The sequence below is a fragment of the Micropterus salmoides genome, unplaced genomic scaffold, assembly GCF_014851395.1.
Source record: "Micropterus salmoides isolate LMB-PRFRI ecotype aquatic unplaced genomic scaffold, ASM1485139v1 Ms_hic_scaffold_8, whole genome shotgun sequence".
Classification (NCBI taxonomy): Eukaryota; Metazoa; Chordata; class Actinopteri; order Centrarchiformes; family Centrarchidae; genus Micropterus; species Micropterus salmoides.
In genome coordinates, this window is record NW_024044570.1 from 20,819,466 (window position 1) to 20,835,485 (window position 16,020).

The 16,020-nt window shown below is 39.3% G+C and overlaps 1 protein-coding gene across 3 annotated transcripts in view; it reads left to right on the top strand.

The window, feature by feature from the left end:
- LOC119894006 (voltage-dependent calcium channel subunit alpha-2/delta-1) overlaps positions 1-12,440 on the top strand; it is a 74,003-nt gene extending 61,563 nt beyond the window's left edge. For all 3 annotated transcript variants that reach the window (XM_038706484.1, XM_038706483.1, XM_038706485.1), the window contains 14 exons: positions 499-580; positions 1,192-1,254; positions 1,848-1,951; positions 2,481-2,570; positions 2,671-2,738; positions 2,841-2,879; positions 3,074-3,145; positions 4,362-4,514; positions 5,460-5,512; positions 5,876-5,931; positions 6,078-6,207; positions 6,978-7,090; positions 7,614-7,696; positions 10,376-12,440. In XM_038706484.1, the coding sequence (XP_038562412.1) occupies positions 499-580; positions 1,192-1,254; positions 1,848-1,951; positions 2,481-2,570; positions 2,671-2,738; positions 2,841-2,879; positions 3,074-3,145; positions 4,362-4,514; positions 5,460-5,512; positions 5,876-5,931; positions 6,078-6,207; positions 6,978-7,090; positions 7,614-7,696; positions 10,376-10,486 (1,217 nt within the window). In that variant the 3' untranslated portion in view covers positions 10,487-12,440. The remainder of the gene's footprint in view (positions 1-498; positions 581-1,191; positions 1,255-1,847; positions 1,952-2,480; positions 2,571-2,670; positions 2,739-2,840; positions 2,880-3,073; positions 3,146-4,361; positions 4,515-5,459; positions 5,513-5,875; positions 5,932-6,077; positions 6,208-6,977; positions 7,091-7,613; positions 7,697-10,375) is intronic.
- The last annotated feature ends 3,580 nt before the right edge of the window (positions 12,441-16,020 follow it).

A 16,020-nucleotide genomic window follows, 5' to 3' on the forward strand; every position in this document is an offset into this window, starting at 1 on the left:
CACCATTTTTTGACTATTGGACTGGAGTCTTTGAAATGACACTCAAGGGTAAGGCTGTATTGACTATGTGTGCTAATATTATTCCTTTCTGAAAAGTACTTGTAATGACAAAACTCGGTACCTTGGCATCATCTCTCTCCTAAATCTCCAACATCCAATCCCTCCTTCAAAGTACTTCCTGCTGTTTGACTGTCTCATGGTCACTCAGAGAAGACCTACAAAAACACGTCTCTCTGCTGGATGATTTCAACAAGTACCATGTCCAGGGAGAAGATTTGGCAGAACACACTTTTTCATGCTGACTTTCACACTTAATTTCACACTTAACTGAAAACAATGCTTGGTTAAGTACATTGCTCAGTGGCACATAAGTAGGACTTTCCTGTGTGAGGCTGAATGCATAGGATTTGTAAACATAGACTGTCATTGCTTCCATTGCCATATTTCCCTACTAAGCACTGTTATTGTGATGCCGTGTATCTTGTCTTTAATCCATAGGTAACGTGTCCCTCGTGAGCAGATTGATCCTGGATGCAGGTCTGACAGCTGAACTAGTTAAACTTTGGAACGAGCAGACAGTGTGAGTGCCAAACCTGTCTGTCCTTCTCTGTTTGAAGCAATGCAAAGATGGAACCTATTTTTCTATCTTGTGTTATTTAACTGAATGTGTTAGAAAAATAAGGTTTTTCTTCTTGTATGGAAATCTGTGTTGCATGTGTCCTCTGTTGCTTTGTACTACCATAGCTGATGCTTATTTCGTGCACAATTTACAGAATAACTGAGCCAGAGTTTTCTTTCTTTCTTTCTTTCTCTCTCTTTCTTTCTTCTGGGTGATTTGATCATGTCTAACTTGTGAAACATGATGAAAGCAAAGCACAAAATGCATATCACACCCCACCACACTGAGCTCTGCCAAGACATGCAGTTTTGAGAGGAAAATTATAATATCAGTGTGTTTCCTTTCATGGTATGCCCACTTGTCTGAAACAATCTCAATAGACACTTACACACACTACAGGGTATCTGTTTAACATTAGGACATATAAGACAAGTGACTGTGGGCATAAAACAATTTGTGTTGTGTCTGCAGCTTGGTCTCACAGTGTGAACTGAGAGTCCAACACTTTTCCTAATATTTGTCAGTGCGATTGACTGTGATGTTTGATTGGCTGTTGTTTTCCATCCTCTCAGGGATGGTATAACGGCCAGGTTTGTCGCCACAGATGGAGGAATCACAAGAGTCTACCCAAGAAGGTACTCTCCCCTCTTAGTTTACTTCTAGCACTCTGGCGTTGTGAAAGAGCACAGCAAGCTTTGCCCAAATATCTGGTGGTGTAAATGTGTGAAATGAAAATGGATACAGACTGTAATACTCTTAGGTTGAGTGCTTTTGGCTGCTTTACTCACCTGCTCCACTGGGTTATTTTCCAGAGCATAGAGGATTAGACACTTTCAGCTGTACTCCCAGAGCTTGCCAGGGCCAGAACAGGACATGGGTCAAATCCACAGATCCAGCAGCCAAATGCAGCTCATTTCCCTCAATTTCCTTGCTGCTACTTTTGTCTGAACTACACTTGTGGGTCCCACTCGGTCAGAATATAACATTCCAACTGAAGATGAATGCATATTCCTCCTGACTATAAAACATGAAATACAATCAGTTATTGCTTTTACTGGATCATGCCCTTGACATATATCAACCGCATTGGGTGTAGCTGATTTCGATGACTAACATTTGGCCGCGGATTAGAATATAAATTGTTCTGATAGATCAAACACATTTGCTTGGTGTTTTATGTCTATAATGGCCCATTTATAAAATTACGTGACTATATTAATGTTTTCAGTGCTGGAGAAGAGTGGACTGAGAATCCTGAGACATATGAGTCCAGCTTCTACAAAAGGACCCTGGACAATGAAGTTTATATTTTCACAGCTCCATCTTTCAACAGTAAGTTTCTGAAAGGTTTGAATATGTGTATGTGGGTGCGCACTTCTCTGTGCATGAGTATTTTCCGTGTGGCCTGGCACTGGGCCCATCCTGCTCTCTGCCTTTGGACGTCATCCTAACCTACTGGCAAAGATCACACTCAGGCCTCTGATATCACTCTCTTTATCCTTCTCCTTTTCCCGCTGCGTCTTTCAGCGCACATCACCACCCTCCCTCCCTCCCTCCCTGTATACTTCCTGTTATCTCCACTGATCTCTCTAACAGACTTTAGGACAGGCAAACGTCAGTGTAAATGTAGCCGTGCTTACACTTGACTGGATTAACACATGTACTGGCTTCACAGACTCCGCTCCACTCACATAAATTAGAAGCAGCTAAAAATGTATAGATTTTCACACAATAGGCAGCAATTATTCCCACTTAAGTGTGATTCACATTCTGAAATGTTCTCTGCCATGTACTTTTTAACATGATTTCAGTTAAATTGCTTTTTGTTTAACTTCCCTTGTGTATCCTTTCTCAATTGCAGCAGAGGGCAGGGAGCCTGTTTCTGAGTTGGGCATTCTGGTGAGCAAAGCAGTAGACCTCACAATTGACGAAGTCACGCTCAAACCAGCGGGTCAGTCTTGCTAATACCAGAAAGATTGCTTCTTGTGATGCAATAGAAATGAAAGGACTCAATAGCTGTTCATCAACATTGTTTGTGTTTTCTTCTGTAGTGGTGGGAGTGAAACTCAATGTCTCATACTGGATGAACATTTTCATGAATGCTACACTGAAACTGAATGTAAGTTGTGTTAATAAAGTGCATTTTATTGTATGTATTATCTTTGACACCTTTATTTAATAGTGTACTAATTTCTTGTCTGGTTCACTTTTTATCTTTTAGTGCAAGGACGAGATCTGTGGCTGTCTGAGGAATGATAAGGTACATATTGTTTATTGTCTTAACAGACTAACAGCCTTACACAAGAAAGCCATTATGATAAGAGCTTTACCTGCAATGTATTTATATATTTAAGCTTGATTAGTAGCTCTTTTAAAAATATTGGCAGATGATTTCCACATTTTTACCACTTGGACTGATTGCATTTCTAAAATGTTTATTTTTAAACCCTGCAGCATGTAGACTGTGTGATCCTGGACGATGGGGGGTTTCTTCTCATGTCCAATCAGGATGAGTATATCACCCTGGTGAGTTACCAGCAAATTTCTGCTTCACCTGATCTTGAACATGTATGCTTCACTTATCCATTGTCTTTCTCCAAAAGATCAGTAATTGATAAACCATCATATAATAAAACATCTTTAGTCACATAGTTAGAAAATTGAGCATTCAAATGTTGTTTTTTAATTTTTCTCTACCTTTGTACATACCTGGCTCCTCTTTCCTTTGTCACTGGGATCCATCAATCTCATATAGAGGTCAAGTAAAGGGCTTATGACTCAGCTAAGTTATGAGAATGGCCTGTTAGTTCTGAGCAGTTTGAAAGCTCCTGTAGGAGAGCACTAGATCCACGTCTCCGGTGAAGTAAAAGTCTAGCCACTGGAGAGGATCAAAGGGAAGGTTCTGATGGGTTTTAGTCAGTTATGGAAGCTGTAGTGATGGGAGTCCCCTGTGTACGCAAGAAGTCAGCTCTGCTCTGTTAACTCCACTCTTTCAGGCTTCTATAGGCCCCTGTCTGTCAGTGGGAAGGTATACAGTGGGTTTGGAAACATTTCACGTCAGTCAAGACAGGACATCTGCTGCCTTTGATCTGTTCTACTATCACAATGTCAGGCATACAGTTTATGTTCTTCAAGCATTTGAATAAGCACCCCCTCTATCTCTTTTCACTTCTTTTGATACATTTGGTGTCCGTTGGGGTCATGCAGAATGTTTGTGCTGTTGTAGAACAAAAGTTACATTAAACATCATCAGGGCTAAGCCAATCCTATTTACATACCATCTTTGTATATCAGCTCATCAAACATTTTCATACAGGTTATATGCTCGCCAGTTTTAGCAGGATTATATATGGAGCCCTTCATTCTATGTTACGCAGGCTTCACCTTTAAACTGGTCTTATGGTTCATAACATAACACACGCATGACTGACTGTGTAAGGGAAGTGGGAAGAGTCACACGGAGACTGACATCTCTTTACTGGGCTGCCACAAAACGGTTGATGGGCTCATCCTGACTGCCTCAGTTCGTAAATGCACATTTTCTGTGCACTAATGTGAAATGGTGAATGGCTAAGACTATAAAGCCATGTCAGAGGAAATAGCACACAGCTGTTTGTTTTGTTTGTGCAAACACTCTTACACTGCTTTTATTAACTCTTTTGTTGTGTGTGTGTGCGCGTGTGTGTGTGTGTGTGTGTGTGTGTGCGTGCGTGTGCGTGTGTGTGTATCTGAACACGTCTAGATAGGTCAGTTCTTTGGTGAGGTGGATCCTGTGCTGATGATCAACCTGGTCAACACCTCCCTGTACTCCTTCAACAAGACCTATGACTACCAGTCTGTGTGCGACCCAGAGAGAGACAGCAAGGCGGCAGCAGGACCACGCTCCGTCTGTGTGGTGAGATACTCATAACAGACAGCAGTCACTCTCTTCTCTCTCTCTCAGATAATTGTTTACACATTTATGCATTTACAGTAACTTAGCCTTTATTCTACATGCTGGTAGGGATGGGACTTGGCAATAAAATGTTGATACAAAACTATGTTACATTTATTTTAGATTTCTATACTCATAAAACAGTGATACACCTCTTTTAATGATCTATCCGGTCTGTCTGGGTCAAATTGATCACTAATAAGCGGGTGATTATAATAAACCATTTTTTGGGTAATTATATTTATATTTTGGTTATTATATTTTTCATGCAGATTACCATCTAACTGGCATTTGTATATTTATTACAAGAATAAAAAGTAATGAAACGGAAAGCTTTGGTATTTACTGAATTTTTTTAACTGTTTCAAAATACAGTACAGCTGTTTCAAATTAATGTTCAAATTAAATGACTGTACTGTGTATTATTCAAATACACTATACAGTAATACAATACAGTACAGTACTCTATTTAAAATGTTCCTTACTGTAGTTAAAATTATAATTAGGCTATAGCCTAAGACAGTGTTGTGCTGTTTACAAAAACAGCACAACAGTGCATTTTCAAAATTTGAACAGCCCTGAAAATAAACTGTAGGCTATCAATGCCGAACTGGTGCCAGAGCAAAGGTATTCATAAAATATTCAGATTTTTTTAACACTGTAAGAGGGCTACTTGACTGCTATAAGCACATTATTTAAACTTTTGAATAGAAAAAATTTAGTCCCAAATTTTTTGATCCATATCTATATAAGTGGTCAATCACTTTAACTGTGATCACTCTAAGTTGTTTCCACAGTAGTAATATAAAATGGCCAAATCAGGATTCATGACTGAATTGACAGTTTCCCATCCCTCTCTGCTTTGTATAGAAATTTACATGATTTTCTCTTCTTATCTTTCTCCAGCCTACCATTGCAGACCTGCTCAGTGTTGGCTGGTGGGCCTCCAATGCTGCCTGGTGAGTGTTCTGTTTCTTCCACGTTTCAGAGTGGGAGTATATTTGTACTTTAGGGTAGGAGTTTGTATGGCAGTGGGCTTCTATGTTGTTGAGGGATGAAGCTGGCTGGGTCAGTGTAGGACAAGGGCAGTTGCACAACATTATACTGCATCACTATCTGCATGACTGTCCAACTGCAATATAACCTGATCTTAAAATAGAATGACTGATACTTCCCATGACATTTACATCACCAGTGACTCTAGCCTTGTACAGATGTGTGGCTGTTATTAAACAGTTTTTGGTTGATCAGTGTAAATAAGTTAAAGATGGTCTATTGACTCATCCATGTGACTCATAGTGTTTTTCTCTCTCTGTGTCCAGGTCGATACTCCAGCAGCTCTTCTTTGGTCTCATGTTCCCCAACCTTCTAGAGGCAGGTGAGCAAAAACAACTGTGATTGTGTGTAATGTAACCATCACCCTTATTGGCAGCCTGTCTCTTCATTTGATCAAATTTAATCCCGCTACTTTCTCACCAATCCTTTGCAGCATTTTTCTTTATTTAACCTGTCTCTTATTTCCAGTGGAGTCTGCAGATGAAGACATACCAGATGCCATGTTTAAGGAAAGCTGCATCACAGAGCAAACTCAGTACTTCTTTGACAATGATGAAAGATCCTACTCAGGCGTCCTGGACTGTGGAAACTGTTCCAGGTGTGTGGGTGTTGCCTCATGTGTGTTTCTGCGTGTTTGCATGTGTGTGTACAAATCTGTGCTCCCTGTGCACTTGTACTGTAAATGGGTTTGCTTTATTAAAGAATTTCCACCCTTACTGTGTCTTCTTCCTGAACATCCTTCTGTTTAATGGTCTACAGGGATGGGTCCAGAATAGTGTTAGTTGCCTGGCCTCTTTCTGTTTTCCAGCCTGATTTCAGGCAGCTGTTTTCAGATGAGTTCTGATCAGACACAGATTACCTTGATCTGCCAGTGAATTGCAGAGGGAAGCACAAAAGCTCTTTTATCTGTTCTTCCTTCACTATCTGGCTATACTTCAAACTCACTAATACACACATCCACAGACCACTGTACATTTACTTTGCTCTACCCACCTTTTGTGTCAATTTGGGCTGTCGGAAGGGGTTAAATATGGCTGTAATTACTGGTTGTTACGAGTCCCACGTGTCTGGTGCTTTACTCCCCAATGTTAACGACTGTAGACAAAGAAACTTTCATGACTACCATAAAAAGCCAATCCCAAGAGGAGAGAAGAGGTATATGTGCACAAGTGCACACATACATTTGTGTGTATGCGGTCTATACAGTATATTGTATATGTAAACGCAATCTATTGTAGATAATTTGTTATTGCATTAAAATTGGAGCTGCATGATATTCTTACACCGCAGGTATATTACTATATGAATACTACATAGACTGTTTACCAGTGTGTGTGTGTGCGTGTGTGTGGCCATGTGGGCGTCTAGGATGTATCGTGCCGAGAAGCTGCCAAACACCAACCTAGTGTTCCTGATCACTGATGCCAAGGCAACGTGTTTGTCGTGTGACCCCAGACCACTACGACAGGCTGAACAACCCTGTATCCTTTCAGTCAACTCGTAAAAATCGAACATAGAGTTACACTTCCTTTTTACTTTCTAGCCCTCCATCCATCACCCTAATGACAGCGGGGCTTTAAACTCTCAATACAAGGACACACACCTAAAGGTTTGCAGTAGGTCCCCCCTGAATGTTCACGGGTGAACAGTAAACCATAAACCAGATGCACAGCGAAATGAAAGCCTGTCTCATATTACCCTCATATTAGATTTCTTTGTTTAAATTCATGTGGGCTGCATGCTGCCATCAGGTTGAATTAAGGTTAAGAGCAGGGGTGTGTTTATGTGGATGTACAATATGTATATAATATATATATATAGATCTGTATGACAGATGTGTCTTGAATGTAGCTTCCTGCTGGTGCAACAGTGCAGGTGTCGTCATCATCAGAGGTCACAAGGGCTTTTTGACACGGAAATTAAGAGTCAGCACATCATTTAATTGTTGTTGTTAAAAGTGTACTGCTGATGGATAATAGTTTTTTCCTGAGAGTGTCTGTTCAGCTGAAGGTCCAGATCCGTGCGAGCTGGCTCAGAATCCCAGATACCGCAAAGGGCCGGACGTGTGTTTTGACAACAATGAAAACGTAAGGCCCAACCACATGTGCCTTTGTGCAGAGAATATTGCTGGAAACAGCTCTATTAGTGAGGCTTCACAGTTGGCCTCAGTCAATTTCTGTGTGGGTTTCATCATCATTCTGCATAGATTCAAAGCACTTGTTGGCTGCCTGCTCTTCCACTCTGATCCATACCTGAGTTATTCATTCATCTTATTTTTTATTTATCAATTTTATAATATATAATTATTTCTATTGCATTTTTTATGCATGCAATTAACACTCTGTTGTTTTTATGTCTCTTGATTTTTTTCACTCATTTGCCATTCTTGTTTTATAATTCTGCATCCCAATGGCTGCTGCTCTTGACTGGTAGGATGAGCCCTTGTGCCCAATCAGCAGAGGTTCTACATTGTGCCCTACAACTGTCTTGTTTGTACTGGTGCTAAGTTTATGGTCAGTGTCCTCACACAGATTCAAGCAGCTTCATTACTGACTTATTAATAACCACTATGATCTTTACTGTTCTTTGGCCATCGCAATGTGCTTGGCAAGGGCAAATCAGGCCCAACAATGGCATTGACATTTGGTTCCATGTCATTTAAATTTTATATTTATTTCTTTGCCATTCAATCTCCACGCTTCCCAGTCACATGGACTCCAGACTTAAAACATTACGATTCTATGGTTGTTTACTCAAGCTAATTGACCTGAATAACGCTCTCACAGACACATAGATATATATGCAATTACGCATTATTTCCATATATTTATATATTTTAGGTTGCATTTAGCATTTTTGTTGTTTGTTTGGTTTTTTTTTTCCAAATAATTTGATAAAAGAAATTGCCCACTGGAATAAGTAAATAACAAACTGTAATAAACAGTTGAGATTTATTCTCTGTTGCATTCCTATCTCCCTAATATATGGCTACATCTTTTTTTGGCATCTTGTTTTTTTTTGTTGTTTTTTTCTGTTTTTTACTTCAACAGATGGAGAGCAGATTGACTCTTGGCAGTGGAAAGTGTTCGAAATGAATTCAATATAATAGCACTACACCACCATCATTCAATAATAGCAGCACAAAACTATGTATAAATATATCTGCAGCCATCTTTTTTATTTAGCATTGATAAATGCTTTGTCAACCAAATTTATTTCAGAAATATGTAAGCACATTTGGGTGCATTTTGCAGGTCTTTCAGTGTTTCAGGGAGTGCAACGCAACTGAAAATGTATTGCACCATTTGATCTAAATCAGTAAAACAAAGGAGCAAGGTGGGAAAGTCATGTGTGAGATCATTGTATCACCACCCAACTTTGAACAGTTTATAAGACGTCTAAATATTTGGAAAAATTATTTCCCATATCTTTGTGAACTCAGCCTTTCATTGTGTTTTGAAGGCGTAGATCACACACATAACAGGCCACTAATTCATGTGCCTGCATGTTTATATTGTGGAGAGGCTGTGCTGGGAAGGGGAGGAATGGCAGAGGAAGTAGATGAACAGAGTAAAAGTAGGCCGCGTCCCTTTTCCTCTTTCCATCTGTCCCATTACTTCTGGCTCAACTCCTTATAGGAAGACTGATGTAAACAGAGGAAGCGTCACATGGCTTTCCTGTCCTTTGAATACAGAAGACTCCCACCTCTTTCTCCCAGGACTTTGGCATGCACGGATATCCTGAATACTCCCATCAAATGCAAAAAAGCCACACACTTTCTTAGGCAGGTGCATGTGCGTACACACACATGCACAAAAAAGCAGAAAGACGTCTGGAACACCTTTATAACAGAGCATTTAAATGAGTTGTTCTTTTGGGGTTATGCTTGTTTGCTTGCTTGTTTGTTTGTTTACCAAGAGTTAAATGAGAAGATTTATTCCCTTGTACAAAGACTGGAAATGGGGAAACAGCCAGCTTGATTCAGCACCCAGCCGGCCCAGGCATAGTCAGGCTCATGTTCCCCATAAAACCATAAATTGTCATTTTTACATGTCAGTTTTTGTGGGGAATAAACAAATGAGATATAATGTGTTCATTAGTGAGCCTGAGAGAGCTGCTGGTAGGAGGATTTTCTTACCAGAGTCAGGCAGGCTCCCTGTTTCCAGACTTTTTGCTAAGCTAGCCGTCTCCTGTCTCCAGCTTTATATTTATGACATATGAGATGACAGATATGAGAGTGATATTGATAGTCTCATCCAATTCTCGGCAAGAAAGTGGATAAGGATATTTCCTAAAATATAGAACTATACCTTTAATAGGACAAGTAGGATTAGGCATATGATAAGCTACAACACAGTATGATATAATATAATATAGTAGAATTAAAAAAATTAAAAACCTCTTACACAAAAAAGTACTTAGCACTGTGTATTATCTTTGCCTAGATATCTTTATTGTCTACCAGCAAAGGCTAACCTACCAATTTTGAGTGCTTGAAACGTGATCTATTGACATCCTTACTTTACCGACAGCGATCTATTGCCTTTTGACTTTCTTTTCACAAATGTGCTTATTGTTGCTTTGGACAAAAGCATCTGCTAATTGCCCTAAATGTAAATGATACCACAAGAAAACATACAATATGACCATGAACTGCTCGTAATTGTTAGCTGCAGGTGTAGTGATGATGGTGGTAGTTGTAGGAGAGCTACTGGATGAGGACAAGACTGTTTATCTAATTTACTGCCAACTGATTTGTCCAACAGGAAGATGATTCTGATTGTGGGGGAGGGACCTGCCTAAGCCCATGTCTTTGGCCAATGATTGGGCTCCAACTACTGCTGCTGTGGCTCATCACATCTTTACAACACTCATGACCCCTACACACACACACACACACACACACACACACACACACTGATCATTATCTCATTTCACAAGAAGCCAGAGGACACTCCAGTTATGCCATCCAGAATGTATGCAGAATATTTGCAACAATATATTTTGATCAGCATTTCCATTTTCCAATGCCAAAGGGTGCTCATTCATGTCCTATTTGTCATTTTCAAAAATAGAGACACATTTACTGTGCTCAGCTGCACTCATTTCCATGATATACTCCTTAATACTCTCCTATGGTGCAAGAGTAAGAGCTAACCAAACCCTTTAATTCTGCCTCATTTGTTTCTCTGATTTCTTTAGCGGAGGTTTGAAGAGTGTTCCCACTATGCCAACTAAATATCATTCAAAGTCTGTATGTGCACTGACAGCGTTGATTTGTGTAGTTGTCAATATTGTTTGTTGCTTATTATATTTATTGCATATGAATCATTATGCTGTAATGATTGTTTATTTTGGCAACCAGTGCAACTATGAAGAATATTCCTTTCATCTGAGTGTTTTTTAAATGTACTGTAACTATCTATTTATCTATAATTTTGTTTTGTACTCAAAATCAACTAGCATTTTGTGACTAGCTACTAGGTGTTGTATTGTAGCAGCATGTGGTCAGTACAGAGCTAAAGACAGCACCAATACTCTGACACCAAAGCTCCACACAGTACTAAGGACCACAGGTACACACAACCCTACTACAGAGAATCTGCAGGCTGGTTTATTTTAAGAGATTCCTCAGATGTGGGTGTACATCCGTAGTCACTGCATTAGCTAGATAGATAGATATCTTAGATACCTCGCTTAGAAATAAGTGAGATCAGAAAGCACCCATGTAAATCTATTATCTATTAAATCTATTAGGATAATACCATTTCAAATATGTTTGTACTTGGTCTGACAGCTTTGGTTGTCTTCAGTTTGAAGCATCAAATTCCCAGTGCCTACATAGTAGCTCAAACAGTCTGTTATCTGAATGAAGCAATGCATCAGAGTTGTATTCTTGCAATGTATGCTTCTATGCTAATGCTTGCTGCAGTATAGCAGAGAGGGTAGCCCTTCCAGTGAATATGTTGTGAAAGGGTCCAAATCTGCTGCAGTTATTCTCGTTTATGTGGCCCAGTCAACAGAAGAAACAACCAGTGATTTTGACTATGGGAAAGAAAATAATTTTCCCCCACGGTCAAAACAAACCTAAAACAGACTTGAGCCTTCTCTTTATTAGTCCTGTTTCTGTTACGTTTCTGGATCACCAGACTCAGGAGCCAAGATGACTTGTGAATGAGATCAGCATATCGAAATGACTGTTTTAATTGTTTTACTTCTCCTTGCTGTTCTCCTCTCCTTATGCTTGTTTCCTCCTTGTGTTGCTCTATAAGTGCTGTGAAGCAGATGCTGAAGGCTCAGTGTCAAACCGCTGCAATGGGATGAGCTTGTTCTGTGTTTGAATGCTGTCTATGCCCATGGTCAGCATCAGGGCCTGTTGGAGAGAACTTTGACAATATACTACCAGTGGTAATTTTGCGTTGCCTTACTGTACCATAAGTCAAGATCAGTGTTGCAGTTTTTCTTTTTTAGCTATATTAAAAATTACATTTGAGTTCTTTCCACCTCGCCTTAATGGTGACCTGCTGGTGTTGAGTGTTCAGGTTATGCCTGTCTATCAAAGTCGTGTGTTGATTCGTGTTTTACCCTGGGGGTCCCGTGTCTATGTGCAGGCATGTGCGTGTCCCTCCGATATCTGATTGTGCTTTAATACTGTACACAAATTACTCTTTTGTGGAACTTGACTAGCCTGAATAATTTTGTATACATTTGTACACTAATCCTATTTACTGTATAAAAGAGAAAATTAAAGAAAAGAAAAATGTTTATAATATGGTGTTGATTATTGTGCAAATATAATATATTCACAATAAAAGTGTTGTATTGTTATGACCTGGGGTGCTCCTTTTTTTCTGTCACATCTGGCCAGTTGCTTTGGCTCCACTAGGAGACCGAACATGTCATCCTTCCTGCAGAAAGAGACAGCTGCTGAAAAAGGGGAGAGCAAACACATCTGTGTTTTACTGTGTCTGTTTATGAAGTAAGTGTTGGTGATGTCAAATAGTCCTGTACATTTAGATAATTTCTTCACTGCCTAGTAATATAAAATCATTAAAAAACAACAGCATTAAAGAGTAACTCAACACCAGGCTGAAAAGCAGTGTTTCACTTCTCTCTCTGGTTGAAAGTTTCTGTTTTTTGTGTTTTTTACAATTTTGCAATTTGTAGTTGGGTGTGGTCAGAAATATGCAATGTGGCATATGTAACCTCGCCCAACAGTGATGTCCCGGTGTACTGACACACTAGGGTACACTTTTACATCACTGCAGGAAGGTTTGAAGTTAAACTAATGCAATTTTTTAGGGGTTAAATTACCCTTCATTTAGTTATTAATATACTTAATGGGCTTACTGCTGATTGATAATTAAATTAAAGGTAATGTGGATATGTTTGCGGTACTTTTATACTTGGCCAAACACAAGTTCATATAGTGCATACACACATTAATGTACTGTAGAAATGGCCACCCAGGAGAATACCTAATTGCTCTTTTGAAACAAATCCATGAACTTGTTATTCTGAAACTAGTTCTTCCATCTTGGATTACAAACAAGTACACACATGCATTTTCACATGAATACCAATGTGAGAAGGATGACAGAAGTTCCTACAAATGCAAAGCTTAACTGTATGTATGACAGTATGGCCAAGTGTCTCCCAGTGAGTTCTGACTGAGTCTTATCCGTTTGTTTCTATTTTTGTGACACCTCTGGCAACTTAATTGAGACAGACAGCTCTGCCTTCTCCTGCCCGGAGCAGCAGTAGGAAGCCAGATGCTAACACCAGAGTTATGGAGTAGTTATACATTATGTGTGTTTTACTTGATGGTATTTGTGTTTATCTGATGGTAATGTTAGAATCAATATGGCCACAGTTTGGAGAGTGCAGAGTATAAAAACGTTTGTTTTCCTTTGAGATGTGTCGGACTGGGAGGTCTTCGTATGTGTGCTATATAGCGATATAGAGAGGGGAGTTTGTAATTGGATACTCTTGTAAATGGGAACGAGGTCGTACCCTTTAACATGCCTGGCTTAAGAAGTTACAGACGCAGGAAAAGCAGGGACAAGTTCTACATCTCTTTTCAATTTGTAATTTGGAAGACTTCATAAGTTAAAAAACCACAATAAGAGAATGAATGAAGTCCATAATAAAAGTTTTTTTCATTGTTATGTTTTACAACTTTTGTCTTATTTTTGTAGTTCTGGGCCTCAATTCTTTTAATTACGACAACTTACAAACTTCATTGCTGGCATATGGGTCAACTGCTAATCACAGCTTTACTGAGTCAAGCACAGCTTCCCTTTTTCTCTGTTCTATTCTAACTTCTTATTTTTCCTACATTAGATAGTTGGCAGTCAAAAGAGACAGGAGACATGGTTGGAGAGCAACAGGGGATGAAAAGCAGTAAAGTCTGCAGGCCTTAAGCAAACCATGGGATTGCAGTTATGGCATGTGTCTCCGACCACTGGCCAAACACAAAACAAGTCCATATTTTTTCCATGTTATTTAAACCATTTGTTTGGAAAAGAAAACAAATGAGCATTAAAATAATTACCTAATCTGTCTATTAAACATTCTTTATGTTTTCTTTTCTAGTTTAACTTGTTAAGTTAAATGTGTCTGCACATTACAAAACAAAGGATAATCATAATGAACAGTTTTGGCTCACCCTTGTTTTTGCATCTAAATGAATGGTTTAGATAACTGGGTTAAATTGGGGATTTGTTTAAAACTCGTCTGATTGGAAAACTCCGTTCTCACTTGTTCTTTTCATTCAAGATTTTGATGCAATTGTTCTGGTATTGTCATCATGTCAAACAGAACAATGACTCATACAATAGAGACATTCAAATTTGAGTGACGGGTATTCTTGTAAATTATTTTTTAACCACGTTTTTTTCTGCCCATCAGCTTTTCTTTTGGTCTGCTGATCCAACACACGTATTTCTGCTGAACACCATTAGTGTTGGGTTCCCCAAGAAAAAACACTACACCCAATCTAAAGTCTTCAGACCTGGAACTGTATGACTCATTGGTGGTAGAGTTAAAGTCTGAGAGTGGCTTTTTGGGTTTGTTCCACTAATTGCAGGAAGTGACACATAAGATTGATGCTGCATCAACAACATGACCCGTGACTGGATCTGCAAGGATCAGTGTGCCATTAGTAAACCCCTCTAAAGTTCATTAACATTATTTTGATAGTAATATGACGTCCATTTGCGTAGTTTTACCAGCAAGTGCTATTTTTGGAACAGTATTGCAACTCAATGACACTTTGATTGTAACATTAGCACTAAATTTAGCCCCAACACTCTCAGCAGCCTCTGGGTCATGACACCCCCGGGGCACTCAACCCAAGTCTGAATAAACTTCCCTTAATCTGGTAATTATAATGTGGTTTACATTAGCTGAAAGATTTTTAATTGGCACCGTTTGTTTTTTTCTAATTATGAAAAAAGTGTACACTTCCTGTAAGCAGCAACAGAGAGGTCACCGTTTTTCCGTCACCATAAAACACACAGGGCATAAGCATCAGGGTCACTAAGGTTCTGTAGTGTAGCTTTGACATCCAGTAAAAAAGCTAAACTAATCCCTTACTGTGCACTGAAGTCTTTAGTATTGTCAGTGACTGCTGCATGACTGAGTGCATGGGTACATTTACTGTGTGTTATCCTGTACAAGACACATACTTCTACTAGAAACAATATTTGTAAATAAATCTTTATGTTTTTTTATGAAACTCCAACTCCAGCTAAAGGAAAATACAGATAGTGACAAATACTTTCTTAATCACAGATAAGGATACTAACTAGGCTTCAGATATTTTCCTGTGATTGTTCAAGCTTTTTGGCACCTGTTCTTACAAACCCTACTCAATCTGACAACAACGTAAGCCAAAGAAAACCATAAAGTATATTTGCAAAATGGAGAGAGAGAGAAAGATGGTGTTAGACAAACTGGGGTTGGAAAGAACACAAAACACAGACTTGGCATGGATTATCAGGAAATGCCACAGGCTTTTCCAAACCCATAAACATGACCACACACTTGTCTGTTCCCATTACCTTGGTTTTTCTCTCTCGTCTTCTCCCAGGTTGTAAGCATGCTGTGCGTGTGTCTGAGTGTGTGCTCAGTGTGATTGGCAGGCGCAGCACTGGAAAACTCTGTCCAGGTGAACATTCTCAACGGGACACATTCCATTCCAGCCCAGATTGGGGATTGATTTGTGGATTTTCTCTGTTTAGAGTGGGGCCTAACATTAACCGGTAACATGAGGTGTTAGATTTGTGCGGGGCACGCACATTCACCAGGGTTAGAGAGTATATGTCATTGTCTTCATAGGACGTGGTATTTTGTTAAGTATGCTTATTAATATTTTTTTGTGAACATGACATTAAAACCACAAAGTATT